General features: G+C 45.8%; 1 protein-coding gene across 1 annotated transcript in view; it reads right to left on the reverse strand.

Moving 5' to 3' along the window:
- Nucleotides 1-22,409, reverse strand: part of LOC144509979 (rho guanine nucleotide exchange factor 10-like protein) — a 217,932-nt gene that overhangs the window by 145,439 nt on the left and 50,084 nt on the right. The window contains exons 3-4 of the mRNA XM_078239049.1: nt 6,401-6,538; nt 1,991-2,305 (exon numbers count right to left, since the gene is read on the reverse strand). Of these exons, the coding sequence (XP_078095175.1) occupies nt 1,991-2,305; nt 6,401-6,538 (453 nt within the window). The remainder of the gene's footprint in view (nt 1-1,990; nt 2,306-6,400; nt 6,539-22,409) is intronic.

A 22,409-nucleotide genomic window follows, 5' to 3' on the forward strand; every position in this document is an offset into this window, starting at 1 on the left:
CACTGAAGCTCTCTCCCTCCTCGTTTGCGATGGAAACACAAGAACTCCTGTAAAAAGGTGAGGGGCAAATTCTACTGAAAGCCCAGGCGGTAAATGCGTTGTGTGGTCAGATACTAACTCAAACAGATAATAATGTTTGCGGTTTTATCTGCAATCTGTGCAGATTTAGGCAATTCCAACTGTAACCGTGGCCAGTGTGCTATAACTGACCTCAGCGCCCAATAAGTTACAGACAGGAAAATGCCCCGGGGTTCTCTTGCTCCAGATTGCTGTTCAATGATCCATAGTGAAAACTAAATGTGCATACTCAAGGGCAAAACACATTTAAAATCAAAGTCAGGTCATTCAGGAGAGAGGTTAGGAAACTATTTTTCCTGCAATGGATGGTTAAAAATTGTGGAACACTCTGCTCCACAAAAACCAGCGCAAAATTAACAATTGCGCTGACCTGTGAAGGATGTGAACACTGTAGACCAAGTGGTCGCGTGGGAACACAATGATGTGCCTACATGAGCGGTCATGTGGCGGGAGCATTGGAATCATCCCCAGGATCTTGGGCAGAAAATAATTGTTGAGCTTAGGAATAGAATACCTTTGTTTGAAGTCCTTAGGCTAGAATCTTACCACCGTTCACGCCAGCCGGATTTTCCCATCCCGCCGCAGAGAGTGGAGATTTGGCTGGGCGCCAAATTTTCCGACCTCGCTGCAACGGGAGCACAATTGTTAATTTTCAATCTCAGATTTAGGGGTTTTTTTGGGCAGCCAGGGGGATATGGAACCATGGCAAGTGGAGTTAAAATACAGATCGGCCATGCTCTTGTTGAATGGAGGAAAAGGCTCGAGGGGCTGAATGGCCGACCGCTGCTTCCATATTCCTCTGCACAGGCAAAGGGTCAACCCACAGCATGTAGACTACAGCTGGCAGCTCACCACCACCATCTCAAGGGCAACTGGGGATGGGGCAATAAATGCTGGCCTAGCCAGCGACACCCATGATTGAATAAAGAGAAAGACATTGGGTGAAAGCAGCAACAAGATCAGCCATCATAGATTCCCTCATCCAACCATCTTGGGAGGATCTCTTCATCCTCCCAGCCGCATGTTTCTCGGTGGCGGGAGGCGGCGTGACGTCCGCTGGTGGCAGGATTCTCTGATCCCGCTGCTGTCAATGGAATTTCCCATTGACGTCACTCCACGCCGCCAGGTAATCCAAGGACAGGGGTGCGGGACCAGAGAATCCTGCCGGCGTGAACGGCCCATGACTGATTATTGGTGTGTGATACCCGAGGGCTATTAGTGTCAAGATCCAGAGTGAAACGGGGAAGAAAATTGATGAGAAGACAAATTGGGCAATGAGGAGAGTCCCTTCATCCCATCATACCTGTAAAATGCTATGGGTTCCTTAGTTCACCAACATTAAGGGTGTGATTTTCTCTGCTGTCCGCGCCACGCTCCCGTTGCAGCGAGGTCGGAAAATTTGGGGCCCAGCCAAATCTCCACTCTCTGCGGCGGGATGGGAAAATCCCGCTGGTGTGAACGGTGGTAAGATTCTGGCCTAAGGACTTCAAACAAAGGTACTCTATTCCTAAACTCAACAATTATGTTCTGCCCAAGATCCTGGGGATGATTCCAATGCTTCCGCCACATGACCTCTTATGTAGCCACATCATTGTGTTCCCATGTGACCACTTGGTCTACAGTGTCCACATCCTTCACAGGTCATGTATAATCTGCAGCTTCCCCAACTGACAGAACTCCCTAAATAACAAGATGTAAAATGTTTAAACTGATAATACTCTTTCCCAACTCTCCCTGAAGAAGGCAACTGTATGAAATGTTGCAGTGGTCGGGACAAAACAAGAACTCCAAGGACATTTATCATATCTAATGCTGTTCCTAATTGGGAAATCCACATTGATAAATCAGTCAATCTGTGCAAGTACGATTATTTTGGGAGGTTCGAATGGGACTCAGGAACGATTCTTCTTACCTGTGCTGGTAGAATGTGCCATTGAATCTGTGGGAGAGGCGACACTATTCAACTGAGATGTCGAGGTAAGAGTTTCCGGTGTGTGGAGTGTGGAAGAAGAGATGGAGGGTGGCGGTGGGGCTGAATCCTGCAGAGACTGGGTAGATGTCACTGATTCGGACACGATGTCAGTGGCCTGATCATCGCCTGTGTTTTCCAACGAGATGTCAATTTCCGGCACGGTTCCCTCTTCTTCAGCCGGGCTATCATCAAAATCAAACTCTTCCCCATATTCTTCATCCGAAGATGACTCCAGCTCTCCAGTCAATTGGCCATCTGTCAGAACAAAAACAGCACTGGGGTCACATTGAGTGGCTTCACACATAATGCCTATTCCAAACTGTTTGAAACTCCCCAGTGTGTGCAAAGATCAATGAGGCTCTTCTTCTGAATGGCATCCAAGGAACAGCTTGTAATTCAACAGGCGTTTCATCTGACAGCACTAACCTCCTAGATCTCACTCACCGTCACAGCCCTTTTCTTTGTCCCCTGACCTCATTCTTTATATTCATTCGCAGAAAGTGGATGTTGCCAGCAAAGCTGGTGTTTATTGCTCATCCTTAACTGCCCTTGAGAATGTAATGGTGAGCCACCTTCTTTTCACTGAGTGGCTTGCTAGGCCACTTCAGAGGGCAATTCAGAGTCAACCACATTGCTCTGGATCTGGAGTCACATGTAGACCCGATAAAGATGGCAGATTTCCTTCCCTAAGGACATTTCATGAACTGTTTTTTTCCAATGTGGCACAGTGGTTAGCACTGCTGCCTCACAGCGGTAGGGACCTGGGTTCAATTCCCGGCTTGGGTCACCGTCTGTGTGGAGTTTGCACATTCTCCCCATGTCTGCGTGGGTTTCCTCCAGGTGCTCCAGTTTCCTCCCACAGTCCAAAGATGTGTGGGTTAGGTTGATTGGCCATGATAAATTCCCCCTTAGTGTCATGGGGATTAGCTAGGGTAAATATGCAGGATTATGGGGATAGGACCTGGGTGGGATTGTTGTCGGTGCAGGCTCGATGGGCCAAATGGCCTCCTTCTGAAATAAATACTAGCTTTGCTGGCAACATCCACTTTCTGCTCTGTAGGGATTCTACGATTCAATGACAATCAGGTAATTGCACGCTCAGCTTTGCTGATAGTAGTTTTCTTATTCCAGATTTATTCAAACAACTGAATTGAAATTCCCCAGATGCCATAGTGGAATTTGAATTCCTGTCTCTGAATCATCAGTCCCAAATTTTAACCACTATGCTACTGCTCTCAATTCTTACTACCACGATCATTGCTTCTTTGAATACTGGTCTTAGCCTTCCAACAATATACTGTCCTACACAATGTTTGATCTTGCTCTGTTGCAATCACCACCTCCTTCTCCAACTCATTCCTTCCAGGAATGTCAAAATTGTACATCAGAGGTTGCACAAGGCTTTTACTTGCAACTCTGGCTTTGTCCAGCTGTGATGTGGAGATGCCGGCGTTGGACTGGGGTAAACACAGTAAGAAGTTTCACAACACCAGGTTAAAGTCCAACAGTTTTATTTGGTAGCAAAAGCCACGCAAGCTTTCGGAGCCTTAAGCCCCTTCTTCAGGTGAGTGGGAATTCTGTTCACAAATTATTGTGAACAGAATGTGTTCACCATTATTCATGTAAATTGAGTCTGTGTCTTTATATGCCCTGTTTGTGAACAGAATTCCCACTCACCTGAAGAAGGGGCTTAAGGCTCCGAAAGCTTGTGTGGCTTTTGCTACCAAATAAACGTGTTGGACTTTAACCTGGTGTTGTTAAACTTCTTACTGTGTTTGCCCAGCTGTTCAGCTTATCTCATCTTTTTAATCTTGGAGCTGTCGCAACACATCGAAGAACTATCACAACGCTGGGAATGATATATCAGTGGAGAACACCAGTGCTTCAGTGCGCTGCTCAGGTACATAATGCACGCAGGACCGGATTCTCCTCCCCGGCAGGAAGGCAACTGGGTGGAACTTCTCCCTGCACAAGCAATGCCATCCAGTGATTTTCCAATCATTACGTGGTTTAGTGCTGTCAGGTTGAAGGGAAATGTGGTGCTGCTCTTAACATTCCAGAGACTGCAACTGCTTAAAGGAATAGAAGGAAATGACAGAAGGAGGACCATTGGCAAAGCCTTCAGTTACACCAAGTTTCTCCCAACTTTTCAAATGCTGCATGTGATAAGGGCATGGAGAGATTGGCTTTCCGGTATCCAAGAGATAAAGTTTCTGTAGTATAAGGGTCTGGCGCATAAAGGGTTAATGTGTAGAGTACCGCCCACACGGTGAGATAAGCGAACACATGACCTCCACTGGACAGAGTCGTGTGTAGAAACAAGCATGGTGACAGCCCCAAGTTTGGACCTTTTTGCTTATTAATTCATGGGACATGGGTGTCACTGGCTGGGCCAGTATTCATCGCCCATCCTTAATTGCCCTCGGAGAGCAGTTGCGAGTCAACCACATTGCTGTGGCCCTGGAGTCACATGTAGGCCAGACCAGGTTAAGGACAGGAGATTTCCTTCCCTAAAGGACATTAGTGAACCGGATGGGTTTTTCCGACAATCGACAATGGTTTCATGGTCCACAGTAGATTCCAGATTTTTTTTAGTGAATTCAAATTCCACCATCTGCCGTGGCGGGATTCGAACCCCGGTCCCCAGAACATTAGCTGAGTTTTTGGATTAATAGTCTAGCAATAATACCACTAGGCCATCGCCTCCCCAGTGTATATAGTTTCTAGTAGTTAATAAATGCTGCTGAGCTAAAACTACAAATATATTAATAAGACCTACTGAACTACAGCCAACACCTTACAACTGTTCCAGCAAGTGATATGGGGGGGAAGGTGGCTCAAAATGTTTGTGCAACCTCAGCTAACCAATTAAACATTTTAATGACCACTAAGGGATTGACTAAGACAAATTAAGTTAAGGGATCCCATCCTCTAAGAATGCTGGAAGTATGACTCAACTTTATAGCTACCTTACATTCCTACCTTCCTACATACCATGTTCCCACACTGTAACTGATGGTATGGAAGCTAGTTATACTTGCAAGGCATCTCACATGCACTGCTCTGCCACCTTTCCATTGCGCTTCACCCAAGGCCCGACACTGAAGGTGGCAGTGTTAGGTTCAAAAGAGAAAGGGTCCACGAATGCATTCTCACTATGGAATGGCTGCAGACACTCGGGTGAAATTAAATATCAAGTTGATTAGGTGCCTTTCTCAACCTTTATGTGAGGGAAACAGCTGCCTTTAAAATCTGCAGCAAAGAATTGGCGTTCGAGGAGCCATGCCAGTCCTCCACTGCTAAGTGTGCATTATGAGGAAGCGCTTGGGTGGAGATGGAGTGGCCTGAGTACCAGTCGTCAGTCATCCACCTGAGGAGAGGGGTTTGGACAAGATACTGCAACTAGCATTGCTAAGAGAGGTAATCTGGCCATTAATGCATTGCTATCTGTGGGAGCTTCCTGCATGCTTCTTGGAGAGGCAATGGCCTAGTGGTATTATCGCTCAACTATTAATCCAGAAACTCAGCTAATGTTCTGGGGATCATGGTTCGAATCCCACCACAGCAGATGGTGGAATTTGAATTCAATAAAAAATATCTGGAATTAAGAATCTACTGATAACCATGAAACCATTGTCAATTGTCGGAAAAACCCAGCTGGTTCACTAATGTCCTTTAGGAAAGGAAATCTGCCGTCCTTACCTAGTCTGGCCTACATGTGACGCCAGAGCCACAGCAATGTGGTTGACTCTCAACTGCCCTCTGAAAAGGCCTAGCAAGCCACTCAGTTTCAAGGGCAATTAGGGATGGGGCAATGAATGCTGGCCCAGCCAGCGACACCCATGTCCCATAAATGAATTTTTAAAAATTAGCTGCCACATTTCGTACATTAAAAAAGTGACTCCAATTCTAAAATGCGCCTTGATGGCCTTAAAGTGCTTTGGGGTTTCCTGAGATCAAGAAAGTTGCTGTATAAATGTAAGTCTTCCTTTGGAACTCTCCAGCAACCCAAGGAACACCAAACACTGCTCAAACCCACAAAAGAAACCGGGAATTGAAGGGGGGGACTGAAGCAATGGGTGGGATTCTCCGATCTCATCCGTGGCAGGATCCATCGTCAGCGAGAATGGAAAATTTGGCATTCCAGGCAAAACTCCATTCTTTTTCAGCGGCAGCGGAAAATCCCAGCCATGAACGAGGGTGGAAAATCTTGGCCAATGTGTGATATACATTTATTGATAATCACCAGAAGGTGAAAGAGTTAACACTCATATTGCATCAGCTCTGCTGAATCTACTCTCTGCCTCTTTGTTCTCTGTCCCTTTGTCATCATTCGTGCCAGGGCTTTACCTGGCTGGGATCGTTGTTCCTTCTCGTTTGGCTGACTTTCACACGCGGATGCCCCTTGTACCACATTCTCTTCTTTCCTCACTGTTTGACCCACAGTCATGTTGGACAACTGGAGTTCAATTTCCTCTCCTTTCTGATCTGAAAGCAAATAGACAACTCGATTAAACCCAGGAGGATAAATTGTGATCTTTTGACCTCACACCTGGAAATTTACCTTGAAGAACTGTTTAAAAAAACATGTTTTTTGAAGAACTGTCGTGTTGAAGATTTGTAAAAGACAGACGCCCAGTTGATAACTCCCCTAATGGCTATTATTTTGTCCTATGACTAATAATTTCCTCAGATTTGTTTCAGCTGTGTTGCCACATCTTCGTAAGAAGTCTCACAACGCCAGGTTAAAGTCCAACAGGTTTATTTGGTAGCACAAGCTACTAGCTTTCGGAGCGCTGCCCCTTCATCAGGTAAGTGGGAGTTCTGTTCACAAACAGGGCATATAAAGACACAAACTCAATTTACAAAATAATGGTTGGAATGCGAGTCTTTACAGGTAATCAAGTCTTAAAGATACAGACAATGTGAGTGGAGAGGGGGTTAAGCACCCTCTTAATCCTCTCTTAACCCTCTGTTTAACCCTCACTCCACTCACATTGTCTGTACCTTTAAGACTTGATTACCTGTAAAGACTCGCATTCCAACCATTATTTTGTAAATTGAGTTTGTGTCTTTATATGCCCTGTTTGTGAGCAGAACTCCCACTCACCTGATGAAGGGGCAACGCTCCGAAATCTAGTAGCTTGTGCTACCAAATAAACCTGTTGGACTTTAACCTGGTGTTGTGAGACTTCTTACAGAATCCAGCGACCATTTGCTTTATATTGACGACGGCCATTATTCTCTCAACTCTTCCCACTCAGGTATAAAGCTAGATTATTATTCTTCTATCCACCTTATTTCCATCCCTCTTCTCTTCAAGGCTGGCGTGCAGATTTCAAACGTCAAAACGGAGACATTTGAAAAGCCACGGGTATATGGCGATCGATCAACATGTCATCCAGCCAATAGTAAGAGCCTGGGGGCAAGGGGCAGGTGAAGGTGAGAGGTCATGTGATGGCAGCTCACAATCCAACCATTATTTTGTAAATTGAGTTTGTGTCTTTATATGCCCTGTTTGTGAACAGAACTCACACTCGCCTGATGAAGGAACAGCGCTCTGAAAGCTAGTGGCTTGTGCTATCAAATAAACCTGTTGGACTTTAACCTGGTGTTGTGAGACTTCTTACTGTGCCCACCCCAGTCCAACGCCAGCATCTCCACATCATTGCTACATCTTCACCAGAGCTATGAGAAATCCCATCTACGCACATAAACAGGATTTTTCCCACACTTTTGGCAAAGTTATCCTTACTGGGGCAGGAAAAATGCAAGAGAAAATTTTGGCCAGCATTAAAAACACTCAACTGAGGTCCTCATTTGCCCTCAGACATGGGTGTACAATCCCACGGCCACTATTTTAAGAAAAGCAGGGGAGTTCTCCTGACCAATACTTATCTCTCACTCGGCATCACGGAAACAAGTTAACCGATCATTATCTCACTATTTGCAGGACCGTCCTGTTTACAAACAGACAGACAGTCACATTCCCCTCTGGTGGCAACAATAACCACACTTGAAAAGCACATCATAGACTTCATTGAATCCCTACAGTGCAGAAGCAAACTATTCAACCCATCGAAGCTGCACTGACTCTCCAACAGAGCATCTCACCCCGATCCTAACCCTGTAACCCCACATATTTACCCCTGCTAATCCCCCTAACCTGGGACATTAAGGGAGAATTTAGCATGGCCAATCAACCTAACCCGCACATCTTTCGGACTGTGGGAGGAATCTGGAGCACCCGGAGGAAACCCACACAGACACGGGGAGAAAAAAAAGGTAAAGTTTATTCATTATTGTCACAAGTAAGGCTTACATTAACACTGCAATTAAGTTACTGTGAAATTCCCCTAGTTGCCACAATCCAGCGCCTGTTCGGGTCGATGCACCTAACCAGCACGTCTTTCAGACTGTGGGAGGAAACCGGAGCACCCGGAGGAAACCCACGCAGACACGAGGAGAACGTGCAAACTCCACACAGACGGTGACCCAAGCCGGGAATCGAATCCAGGTCTCTAGCGCTGTGAGGCAGCAGTGCTAACCAATGTGCCACCCACCAAGGATGCTTATCCAGAGAAATGAGTCAAATGAGTGAAAATTAAATTTAGGAGAGATTGCTGCTCAACTGGGCTTGAATGCAGTTATCTAATGCTAGGGTCAATCACAGCACTGCAAGCAACAGCGTGGTCTTTGTGGAATGTCTGCCACCTGATGGTAAGTTGTAGAATTACAGCACTTTTCACTGGAAGCTCTTTTTTGCATAAGCTGCAACATAAAACTTTTTTGCGTGCTTAACAGAGTAGTATGCAGTATCGTCAACTTTATGTTCTTATACACCTACAGCTTAATCTTAACTCCCATTAGAATAGTGCTGTCTGTGTACTACTCTCTTGGGTGTTCACCATCATCTTAGTGAACAGAGACCTCGGGCCATGATTTCCGCCAAGTCAGAGGGGTTCCCCGTTGTGGCGGAAATCCTGGAAAAGACCAGAAATTCTAAGACCGCCCCCGAACCCCCAGCATCTCCCATCTGCCTGGGGGCAGGACTGGAGTCAGGCCAAAGTTTGCACATGCACGATTCATGGAGGCAGATACCCACTTAAATCACCAGCTGCTGCCACGGCAGTGGGATTTTAGAATAAGAGTGCGGAATCTATTAGAACAGATAAGGCGAGGCCTGAACTTGGTGGGTGTGTTTGGATGACCAGGGTAGGTAGGTGAAGGTAGGTTTAGAGAGGTAAAGCCCCCCTTTGGAGAGTTTCCAAGTGCACCTCTGCGAGGGGCAAGACATCCTTTGGGATTGTTGAAAGCGAAAATGACTCTGCACTTTTTACACCCAATGTAACTGGAATTGTCCAGCTGTCAAGGAACTGTCCAGCTGTTAAGAAACCGTTAAGGAGCTGTCCAGCTGTCAAAGCTATCCAGGAAGAGTCAAAGCTGTCAACGAACTGCCGAGATGGAATTTGAACCTTGTCCCTAGAACATTAGTCTGGGCGTCTGGATTACCAGTCCAGTGACACCACCACTACGCCGCCATCTTTTGACAAGGTCCCACACAAGAGATTAGTGAGAAAAGGTAAAGCTCATGGTATTGGGGTGAGGTATTGACGTGGATAGAGAACTGGTTGGCAGACAGGAAGCAGAGAGTGGGAATAAACAGGTCCTTTTCAAGTGGCAGGCAGTGACTAGTGGGGTACCACAGGGTTCAGTGCTGGGACCCCAGCTATTCACAATATTGATTAATGATTTGGACGAAGGAATTGAATGCAATATCTCCAAATTTGCAGACGACACTAAGCTGGGTGGCAGTGTGTGCTGTGAGGAGGATGCTAAGAGGCAGCAGGGTGACTTGGACAGGCTGACTGAATGAGCAAATTCTTGGCAAATGCAATATAATGTGGATAAATGCGAGATTATCCACTTTGTTGGCAAAAACAGGAAGGACGATTATTATCTGAATGGTGGCAGTTTAGGAAAAGCGGAAGTGCATCGTGGCCTGGGTGTCATGGTGGAACAGTCGCAGGTACAGCAGATGGTGAGGAAAGCTAATGACATGCTGGCCTTCATAGTAAGAGGATTTGAGTATAGGAGTAAGGATGTCTTGCTGCAGTTATACAGGGCCTTGGTGAAGCCACACCTTGAGGATTGTGTGCAGTTTTGGTCTCCTAGTTTGAGGAAGGGCATTCTTGCTATTGAGTGAGTCCAGCGAAGGTTCACCAGACTGATTTCTGAAATGGCAGGACTGACATATGAAGAGAGATGGGATCGACTGAGCTTGTACTCACTGGAATTCAGAAGAATGAGAGGGATCTCACAGAGACACATAAAATCCTGTTGGGACTACACAGGCTAGATGTGGGAAGAAAGTTTAAGGTTTATTTATTAGTGTCACAAGTAGGCTTACATTAACACTGCAATAAAGTTACTGTGAAAATCCCCTGTTGCAGAAGTCCTGAACTAGGGGTCACGATCTAAGAATAAGGGGTTAGCCATTCAAGACTGTGATGAGGAAGAACCCCTTCAGTCAGAGAGTTGTGAACCTGTGGAATTCTCTCCCACAGAAAGCTGTTGGGATCAGTTCGTTAGATATGTTCAAGAGGGAGCTGGACGTGGCCCTTGCGGCTAAAGGGATCGAGGGGTATAGAGAGAGAGAGTGGGAGTGGGATACTGAAAGTGCATGATCATATTCAATGGTGGTCAGGCTCGAAGGGCAGAATGGCCTACTCCAGCACCTATGTTTTTATGTTTCTACGTTTCTATCTCCCCATGTTTATTTCCTCCAAGTGCAAATCTTATTTTCTTTTAAAATCACAGATCATCTCTACGTCCACCACCCTCAAAAAGTCATTACCATTCACCGAATATTTTTGTTCTCTCACATTCGCTTGTATATCTTGCTCCCAATCTTAAATCTGTGTCCTCCTAGTCCTTGTACCATCACAGTAAGGAGTCTCACAACACCAGGACTTTAACCTGGTGTTGTGAGACTTCTTACTGTGTTCACCCCAGTCCAACGCCGGCATCTCCACACCTTGTACCATCAGCCAATGTAAACAGCTTTCCTTTGGCTACCTTATCTAAGCCTGGAATGATCTTGTTCAGTAACTCTCTCCTCATCTCCTTCGCTCCAAAGAGAACAACCTCAGCTTCTCCAACCAAATCTTGGAACTAAATTCCCCTCATCCCTGGAACCATTCTGGTAAATATCCCCTGCACCTGCTCAAGGCCCCTCACATCCTTCCTAAAGTGTGGTGACCGGAACGGAATTTAAAACTCTCGTATGGCCTAACCAGAACTTCAAAAAAGGTTCTTCTTGTTCATTCATGGGATGTGGGCATCACTGGGGCTAAGCCAGCATTTACTTACCCTCAAGAAGGTGGCAAGCTGCCTTCTTGAACCACTGCAGTCATGTGATGTAGATGCACCCACAGTGCTGTTAGGGTAGGAGTTCCAGGATTTTTACCCAGTGGCAGGGAAGGCATATTTCCAAGTCAGGATGGTGACTGGTTTGGAAGGGAACTTCCAGGTGGTGGTGTGCCCATCTGTCTGCTGCCCTTGTTCTAGTGGCCGTGGGTTTGGAAGGTGCTGTCTAAGGAGGTTTGGTGAGTTAGCGTAACTCCCCTACTTTTGTACTCAATACCTCCTTTTTTGAAACCTTAAGGACTCGCATCTTCATGAGGTGAGCTGCTGTCAGTTCGCTAAAAATTGCTTGGAAGCCAATGGTAAAAGAGCCAAGGACCTGTGTTTGGCTGGACCTTATTAATGTAAAGGCACCTTTCAATGATAAACATCTTGCCAAACTGGGCCAGACGGTTGTTGAAATAAGACTATCAAATATCACCATCCAGGATGCAACATCTACTGATTACGCACAGGTACAGTACCTTTTACTAAGTTCAAACCTCGATGGTGTAGAGCAGAATGGCAGAATGTTGGCTTGGTGTCTGATGGAGCTGCAGCGTTGATCAACATTCATTCTGAAACCTCAATATCGTAAAACCTCAACATCACAAAACACAGAAGGGGAAATGGGAATTCTGTTTTTGGGGTGGGGGGGTTGGAATCAGGCTTCTGATGGCTGGTTTACATTTTACTCATTTCTGAACGTACCATTTATGAACCCGGTAACCATAAAGCCTACAGCCCACTGTCGCATCCAACAGCCAAGGTGTCGGGCAACACTGGAGATACTTATTCATCGTACAGCTACAAAACAGCAAGGAGAAAGCTCTTTGCACTTGCAACATGAATAAAAAAGAAACATCCTGTTCAGGCACAAACTCAACAGAAAGCGCCCGAGTCGGGAGGTTCCTTTGCAATTAGGTAACTCCCCAACAAGCAAAATATGAGCAAATAAACAGCTTCCGTCTGCGTCAGTACAGCCAGGGAAACAGCAGCCCTGAAAACCCGTGGGCTGCAATCCTGGCAGTGGCGCTGGGATTGCGTCCTCCAGCACTGACCCCAGCATAGCTGGCAGGGTCACCAGGAGGACAGATTTACATCAGCCAAGTGGGTTGTCCATACCACTCATACCACACGCGACACAGTGGTTAGCACTGCTGCCTCACAGCGCCAGGGACCCGGGTTCGATTCCCGGCTCAGGCCACTGTCTGTGCGGAGTCTGTACTTCTCCCCGTGTCTGCGTGGGTTTCCTCCGGGTGCTCTGGTTTCCTCCCACAGTCCGAAAGACGTGCTGGTTAGGTACATTGGCCCGAACAGGCGCCGGAGTGTGGTGACTGGGGGAATTTCACAGTGACTTCATTGCAGTGTTAATGTAAGCCTTACTTGTGACTAATAAATAAACTTTACTTTAAATTCTCCCTCAGTGTACCCGAACAGGCACTGGAGTGTGGCGACTAGGGGATTTTCACAGTAACTTAATTGCAGTGTTAATGTAAGCCTACTTATGACACCAATACTTAAGCTTATCTTCAGCATTCACTAACATTGAACGCAATTACCAGAGCCTGCTTGTCACAGGACAGGGGGCAATCCTTGTGGCCCTACCCTCTGTCGTGTATGGAAGAGATGGGAATTTATTTGCTTCATTAGAAAGGGCTGGCGGGCATCACCTGGTATTCTCAGTTACACCCAGACGGATACCAATCCTCCTAACCTCTGAAAGCAGCTCCCTCCACTGGTATATCAAGCGTTTTCAGAGTCAGAGAAACATTAACTCTGAGTATCTGGAGCATGTGTGTGGGCAACACGGTGGCACAGTGGTTAGCACTGCTGCCTCACAGTGCCAGGGACCCGCGTTCAATTCTAGCCTTGGGTGACTGTGCGGAGTTCCATGTTCTCCCCATGTCTGCGTGGGTTTCCTCCGGGTGTTCCGGTTTCCTCCCACAGTCCAAAGATGTGCGGGTTAGGTGGATTGGTCATGCTAAATTGCCCCTTAGTGTCAGGGGGATTAGCAGGGTAAATACGTGGGGTTAAGGGGATAGGGCCTGGGTGGGATTGTTGGTTAGGTCGATGGGCCAAATGGCCTCCTTCCCCACTATAGGATTCTATGATATCCCATCCTTATTTGGCTACACCACTTCAGCATCAATGGTCTTGGATAAGGCCAGTAAGAAGTTTAACAACACCAGGTTAAAGTCCAACAGGTTTATTTGGTAGCAAAAGCCACACAAGCTTTCGGAGCTGCAAGCCCCTTATTCAGGTGAGTGGGAATTCTGTTCACAAACAGAGCTTATAAAGACACAGACTCAATTTACATGAATAATGGTTGGAATGCGAATACTTACAACTAATCAAGTCTTTAAGAAACAAAACAACATGAGTGGAGAGAGCATCAAGACAGGCTAAAAAGATGTGTATTGTCTCCAGACAAGACAGCCAGTGAAACTCTGTGGGGGTTACAAATAGTGGGACATGAACCCAATATCCCGGTTGAGGCCGTCCTCGTGTGTGCGGAACTTGGCTATCAGTTTCTGCTCAGCGACTCTGCGCCGTCGTGTGTCGCGAAGGCCGCCTTGGAGAACGCTTACCCGAATATCAGAGGCCGAATGCCCGTGACCGCTTGGATAAGGCAACAGGAACTTGCAGTATTGATGGAGCTACGACATAAGTATGATAGATCTCCCAAGATAAATTCCAGGCCATTGTCGTTAAGCTGACATGGAAATCATCCTGCAATTTGATTAATATATGTAACATGCAGGGGTTTTTTTACATCAGTACGAGTTGCTATTCAGAACCAGTGTGATGTAAAAGTGCTTTTATTTGCCTTATGTACTCCCATATACTTAGATGGGAGTACATAACTCTTTATATGTAGCTCTCACACAGCTGACCTGCGAGAGCCAATGATAACAAAAACTCATCATTTCCTGAGTCTCCCACTTCACCTCCCAACTTAACACAACATAAAACTGTATTGCAGCACGAGCAATCACAATTCTTGGGCTCAGCGCAGGGCGAAGAGTGAACTATTTTTTAATTAAGGAATCAGAATCAAATCATCACTATTGTTTCCCTTGGCTTGCAGGGTCCTCAGGGAGGCCGATTCAGGAAAGATGGAAGACTGGGCTCCAATATTCAAATTGGCATTCCATGAGGGAGCTGAGGGATAGGACAACAATATGAACAAGTTTATTTATTAGCGTCACAAGTAGGCTTACATTAACACTGCGATGAAGTTACTGTGAAAATCCCCTAGTCTCCACACTCTGTTCGGGTACACTGAGGGAGAATTTAGCATGGCCAATGCACCTAACCAGCACGTCTTTCAGACTGTGGGAGGGAACCGGAGCACCCGGAGGGAACCCATGCAAACACAGGAAGAACATGCAGATTCCACACAGGCAGTGCCCCAAGCCAGGAATTGAACCCAGGTCCCTGGCACTGTGAGGCAGCAGTGCTAACCACTGTGCCACCGTGCCACCCATGTGGTATATGAAGGCAGTGGTATATGAAGGCAGTGGTATATGGAGACAGTGGATTCAACTATAGGACTGGCACTGAGTATTTGAAAATAGCCTTGTTCTAGGTGGCTATTGTATACATAGAGAAACATAGAAACATAGAATATAGGTGCAGGAGTAGGCCATTCGGCCCTTCGAGCCTGCTCCGCCATTCAATATGATCATTGTTGATCATGTACTTTCAGTATCCTACTCCTGACTTTCTCCATTCCCCTTGATCCTTTTAGCCACAAGAGCCACGTCCAGCTGCCTCTTGAACATATCTAATGAACTGGCCCCAAGAGCTTTCTGTGGGAGAGAATTCCACAGGTTCACAACTCTCTGAGTGAAGAAGTTCTTCTTCATCTCAGTCCTGAATGGCTTACCCCTTATTCTTAGACCCCTAGTTCTGGACTTCCTCAGCATCGGGAACATTCTTCCCACATCGAGCCTGTCCAGTCCCAACAGGATTTTATATGATTCTATGAGATCTCTCTCATTCTTCTGAATTCCAGTGAGTACAAGTCCAGTCATCCAGTCTCTCTTCATATGTCAGTCTTGCCATTCCAGAAATCAGTCTGGTGAACCTTCGCTGGACTCCCTCAATAGCAAGAATATCCTTCCTCAGACTAGGTGACCAAAACTGCACACAATGCTCAAGGTGTGGCCTCACCAAGGCCCTGTATAACTACAGCAAGACATCCTTACTCTTATACTTAAATCCTCTTGCTCTGAAGGCCAGCATGCCATTAGCTTTCCTCACCGCCTGCTGTACCTGCATGCCAACCTTCAGCGACTGTTCCACCATGACACCCAGGCCACGATGCCCTTCCCCTTTTCCTAAACTGCCACCATTCAGATAACATCTTCCTTCCTGTTTTTGCCACCAAAGTGGATAGCCTCACATTTATCCACATTATATTGCATTTGCCAAGTATTTGCCCACTCAGCCAACTTGTCCAAGTCACCCTGCAGCCTCTTGGCATCCTCCTCACATCACACACTACCATCTAGCTTCGTATCATCTGCAAATTTGGAGATATTACTTTCAATTCCTGCGTCCAAATCATTCATGTATGTTGTAAATAGCTGGGGTCCCAGCACTGAACCCTGCGGTACTCCACTAGTCACTGCCTACCACTCTGAAAAGGACCTGTTTATTCCCATCTCTGCTTCCTGTCTGCCAACCAGTTCTCTATCCATGTCAATACCTTCCCCCAATATCATGAGCTTTAATTTTGCTCACTAATCTCTTGTGTGGGACCCTGTCAAAAGCCTTTTAAAAGTCCAGATACACAACATCAACTGGTTCACCCTTGTCCAGTCTACTGGTCACATCCTCAAAAAATTACAGATTTGTCAAGCACGATTTCCCTTTAGTGAATCCGCGCTGACCTGGACCGATCCTGTCACCCCCGCTTTCCAAATGCTCAGTTATTGCATCCTTAATAATTGACTCCAGCATTTTCCCCATCACTGATGTCAGGCTAACTGGTCTATAATTCCCCGTTTTCTTTCTCCCTCCTTTTTTAAAAGGTGGGGTAAACAATCTTTTAAAACATGGTTGTAAGCGCTGACACATCACAGAAAATAACATGTGAACTACAAAACGTATCACATTATTCATACGTAGGCTGTTGAATTTATTGTCATATCGTTCCGAGCGATGATGAAACAGGGTGTAACGCACATTACAACATTTTCAGGAGCCAGCTTGCCCATAGGTCAAACTCAATTAGTCACATATTCCACTCCTAAAATTCCTACACTGTTAATGCCTGAAGATTATGTTTAGGGGCGGAGTCGGGAAGTCACCACGGATCTTTAAAAATGGCAGACGGGACCTGGAAGAGGAAGTCTTGTCCCCATTTCCAACAGGTCAATTTTGTGCTTGCAAGATATTATAATCCAGGCCAGAAACTTCAAGGCCATAGAGGTTTACAGCATGGAAACAGGCCCTTCGGCCCAACTTGTCCATGCCAGCCGGTTTTTACCACTAAGCTAGTCCCAATTGCCCGCATTTGGCCCATATCCCTCTATACCCATTTTACCCATGATGTGGAGTTGCCGGCGTTGGACTGGCGAGATGTTCGTCTTCACCGATGACATGCTGAAGGCTCCGGAGAAGATGTGGTAGCTTCTCCGCTCTGGGGAAGTACTGGACGACGAAGGGTACTCTGTCCGCCGTGTCCCGTGTTTGTCTTCTGCAGTTTTTCACTGTGGCGCGTCGGAACTATCGATCGATGAGTTGAGCGCCATATCCTGTTCTTACGAGGATGTCTTTCAGCGTCTGGAGGTGTCTGTTGCGATCCTCCTCATCTGAGCAGATCGTGTGTATACAGAGGGTTTGTCCGTAGAAGATGTTCGATGAAGACGAACATCTCGCCAAGGCCATCCCCACACCCCCACTTCTTGCCTTCAAACAACCGCGCAACCTCAAACAGACCATTGTACGCAGCAAACTACCCAGCCTTCAGGAGAACAGTGACCACGACACCACACAACCCTGCCACCTCTTAAGCAACCTCTGCAAGACGTGCCGGATCACCAACACGAATGCCATCATCTCACGTGAGAACACCATCCACCAGGTACACAGTACATACTCTTGTGACTTGGCCAACGTTGTCTACCTGATACGCTGCAGGAAAGGATGTCCCGAGGCATGGTACATTGGGGAAACCATGCAGACGCTATGACAACGAATGAATGGACACCGCTCGACAATCACCAGGCAGTTCCCTTCCAGTCGGGGAACACTTCAGCAGTCACGGGTATTCGGCCTCTGATCTTTGGGTAAGTGTTCTGCAAGGCGGCCTTCATGACACACGACAACGCAGAATCGCTGAGCAGAGACTGATAGCCAAGTTCCGCACACATGAGGACGGCCTCAACCAGGATCTTGGGTTCATGTCACACTATCTGTAACCCCCCCATGACTTGCCTGGGCTTGCAAACTCTCACTAACTGTCCTGTCTGGAGACAATACACATCTCTTTAACCTGTGCTTAACCCTCTCTCCACTCACATTGTCTGTACCTGTAAAGATTTGATTACTTGCTAAGACTCGCATTCCAACCATTATCTTGGAATTGAGTTTGTGTCTATATATGCCCTGTTTGTGAACCGAACTCTTCACTCACCTGATGAAGGGGCAGCGCTCCGAAAGCTCGTGCTACCAAATAAACCTGTTGGACTTTAACCTGGTGTTGTGAGACTACTTACTGCATCTTACCCATGTAACTGTTTAAATGCTTTTAAAAAGTTTTACAAAGTCAGCCTTGGCCATAAGCTTTGCACTTTGATCCGGACATGGGTGGGCAGAAGGTGTTTTATTCCAGGTATGATTCAGGTGGCCCTCGAGGAAACTTTTATCAAACAAAGTGTATTTAAGAACACAGTTAACATATAAGAAAAATTAGCATAACTTTTACCAATTACAAAAAATACCGTGATATAATATAAACCTTAACAGCTCAGTATAATGTTCCAAGTCAAAGAACCACCATAAACATACACCCCTTTCTAAGCTTGACACAAAAAAATTAGTATGCTCATGTGATGCTGGATTTTGCATCTTTTTCACATCAGCTGTGAACTGGTCCTTTGAAATGTTGGATTGCAACCAAGGCTTCCCAGTCCTGGATCTTTCAGCACACCTTGTGAGAGAGAGAGAGAGACACTGCTTGCCTCTAGCTAGCAACCCACAGACAGCAGAATTTCCAACTTCAGAGGGAGAAGCAAGAAACAATGCATTCCGCCTCAACTCCAAACAGATTCTGAGTCAAAAGGAAACAAAACCCTTGGACTTTGCTGTGGGGAAAAAAAACTGTCCCTCAGGTATCACCTGACCTGTCAATCATTCACCACCAGCAATTCGAAAGGGTCATAAAAACCCCCAGGACACTGCATTAGTCCGCATCAAAAATAAACATTGCTTCAATTATCCAGCTTCAGCAACAATAAAAGATACCGGTTACAGACAGCACGGCATCTCAACCAAAACGCCAAGCCTGCTTGAAAAAACCCTGCAGGGAACACAATTAAAATACATTTCTTAAAGGCACAGTGTGGTCACAAGGGGTGAGAGGGCGGGGTGTGATTCACACAGGAGGAAAATCAGAAAATAGCAGGGCCATTTGAACTCAGCGCAGAGTTTAAAGAGAATCCCGCCTTCGCTGTTGCAAGGGCCTTTACCCACAGTGTGGGAATCATGAACTGATGAAGTAGAAGCATGCGCACGTGAAGGGGGAATAAGCTTTGCAAACTGTCATGATTTGAAGTTTGTTAAATTGCTCACTCTTTAAATTGTTAAAAAAAAACAGGCTGCAGCTGTTAAGAGTTTTAAAAAAGCTTTTGGCTTGACTGCTTTAATTGATATGCCATCTGTTGCAGGTTGGGAAAAAGACAGTAACATCTGTTTGTGCAGTATCAACACAGTTGTTTGTTGATTTAAGGGCTGTTATAAGCTCTTTATGAATGCTCGGCCGAGTTTCAAAAGCTACAATTATCTCAGGGCATTCTGAGTTCACAGTCTGCTTGACGATTTAAAGAAATTAGGAGAGGATTAGCTGTCTTTGACGCTGGTTCTGAATAGGCTAACCCAAAATTAATCACTTGAGCAGATTTAAAAGCTTTGAATGGGTTCTATGAATAGGGATTTTTCACTATTTAATGTGTAGCAGTGAGATAAGTTTTTTTCCACATAGCTCCAGAGATCTACCCATGGTGGATACTGGATGAGTGGCTATGGAGGTGGCATGGAGGATATGAGGGCCCATGGGGGATGGGTTGGGATAATGAGGGAAGAGCAGAGGTGTAGCTTATTTTATAAATGGGGAGAGAACTCAGAAATCGGGAATACAAAGGGACTTGGGAGTCCTAGTTCAGGATTCTCTTAAGGTTAACTTGCAGTGAGTTGGTATTTAGGAAGGCAAATGCAATATGGGTGGCACAGTGGCACAATGGTTAGCACTGCGCCAGGGACCCGGGTTCAATTCCCAGCTCGGGTCACTGTCTGCGGAGTCTGCACGTTCTCCCCGTATCTGCGTGGGTTTCCTCCGGGTGCTCCGGTTTCCTCCCACAGTCTGAAAGACGTACTGGTTAGGTGAATTGGCCATGCTAAACTCTCCCTCAGTGTACCCGAACAGGCGCCGGAGTGTGGTGACGCGGGGGTTTTCACAGTAACTTAATTGCACTACTAATGTAAGCCTACTTGTGACACTAATAAATAAAAAATGTATATTTTGTAGTTCCATTATCACTTGAGTCCACTTGTTCAACCTTTGCAACCATTGCAGTATCCCCACAACTTGACAAGTGATCAGATAATTCAGATGTTCCCTTGCTAATACTTTCTGATGAACGCCCGCTATTCAATACTTCAAGCTCTTTAAAATAAGATGACAGACTAGTCTTCTTGCCTCGCATTCATTGTTTTGTGCTTTTGATTGCCAGACTCACAGGGTGGAATTTTCCCATCCCACCCGCCGCGGAAGTTGTAGCGGGCGGGACACGGACCTTGCAAAGGTCCATTGACCTCGGGCAGGATTTTCCGACCTTGGTCTGAGCGCGGCCGGAATATCCCACCTGAGGTGTCACTTCTTTATTGCTAAAAAAAAACTGAGCTTGATTTTAGGCAGATCAAAAATGTCTGAAAGAGCAGGGGCATATAGCCATGAATAGGCTGTGGATCACCCGATTAGGTTTAACACAGTTGATTCTGCATTATTATCAGGCTCTGTAGAAAGTGGATTTTGAACCATTACGTACTAGTGACACATCATGGGCATTATTGCAAAGTGTGAGGAGGGTGCTTCTGTCCAACTGGTTAATTGGTCAAGAAGACAGACATTGATTGGCAAATGACAGCTTTGCCTCAGTTGCTCTTATGCCAAGACAGCGAAAATGTGGCAAAACAAAATTCTTTGCTACACTACTTCCAAAAAAAATGTTTGGAGCACAGTTTGCAGAATAGGTTTTCCCAAAATGCAGGATGCCTGGACCACTTTGCAACACTTATTAAGTGAAGGGCCTTTTCTGCACTGTACGACTCTATGACTTGCTGATCTACGTTTTTCAGTTTATTTAGTGAGAAATATCCAATCACATCCAATGAAACAGATTTTGGCCACAATGCAAGATCTTCAGAGTCGGATTATTCCCTTATTTTGAGAAAATACTGGAAAGTGGGATTAGGCTGGGTGGCTTGATTTTCGGCCGGTGCAGATGTGATAAGCTCAGTGGCCTCTTTCTGTACTGTGAGCAAGCGTTCATTCTACACATGACGGCAGATCTATAGCAATGTAGTTGACTCTTATCTGACCTTTGAAATGATGTGGAATTGCCGGCGTTGGATTGGGGTGGACACAGTAAGAAGTCTCACAACACCAGGTTAAAGTCTAACAGGTTTATTTGGTATCACGAGCGTTCGGAGCGCTGCTCCTTCATCAGGTGAGTGGAGAGTTGGGTTCACAAACAGGGCATATATAGACAAAGACTCAATTGCAAGATAGTGGTTAGAATGTGAGAGGGTATCTCTTAAAGTGATACCTCTTTAACGTGTGTTTATCCCTCTCTTCACTCGCATTGTCTGTATCTGTAAAGATCTGATTAGCTGTAAAGATTTGCAATCCAATCATTATCTTGCAATTGTGTCTTTGCCTGTATATGCCCTGTTTGTTAAACCAACTCTCCACTCACCTGATGAAGGAGCAGCACTCCGAAAGCCTCGTGATTCCAAATAAACCTGTTGGACTTTAACTTGGTGTCCTGAGACTTCTTACTGTGACCTTTGAAATGGTGTGACAAGCATTGTGGAGGCATTTATTCTCGAGCACTTGTCTCAATGAAATGTCTCATGGTCCTTTTATAGAATTAGGGTTTCGTGCCAAACAAGAAGGAGACAGGGAAGGGAGCAAGGCTGAAAGGGCAGCTTTGTTAGAGGTGAGAAAGGAATAACAAGCTCGCGTGATTAAGGGAATGAGTCCAGAATGTGGTGGTTGTAGATTCTGTTGGAACAGAGAGAGAAGCGTGCAAACACTGAAAGTAAATGCTGGATGGAGAATAGTCAAACGTTACAGGAGAGAGAGGCCACTGATGGACTTGAAAACAAGGCTGAATCATTTGAGATCAGTGAAAGAATAGACATGCATTTATATCACAGGGTTGTCTCAAAATCATTAATGACCAGAGAAAGACTTGTGGAAGTGCTGTAACATAGGGAACACAGCAGTCAGTTTGCACCCAGCAAGCTCTGACATACAGCAATGTAATAATCTCTTTAAATGATGCTGAATGATGGATAAGTATTGGCCAGGACACCTGCTCTTCTGCTAACAGTGTCTTGGGATCTTTTACATCCCCTGACAGAGCAGATAGGGCCTTGATTTCACATCTTATCTGTTTAGTGGGATATCGAGATATTGAAGGTCAGTGAGGATTGGGGG

The sequence above is a fragment of the Mustelus asterias genome, chromosome 22 (assembly GCF_964213995.1).
Source record: "Mustelus asterias chromosome 22, sMusAst1.hap1.1, whole genome shotgun sequence".
NCBI classification, from domain to species: Eukaryota; Metazoa; Chordata; class Chondrichthyes; order Carcharhiniformes; family Triakidae; genus Mustelus; species Mustelus asterias.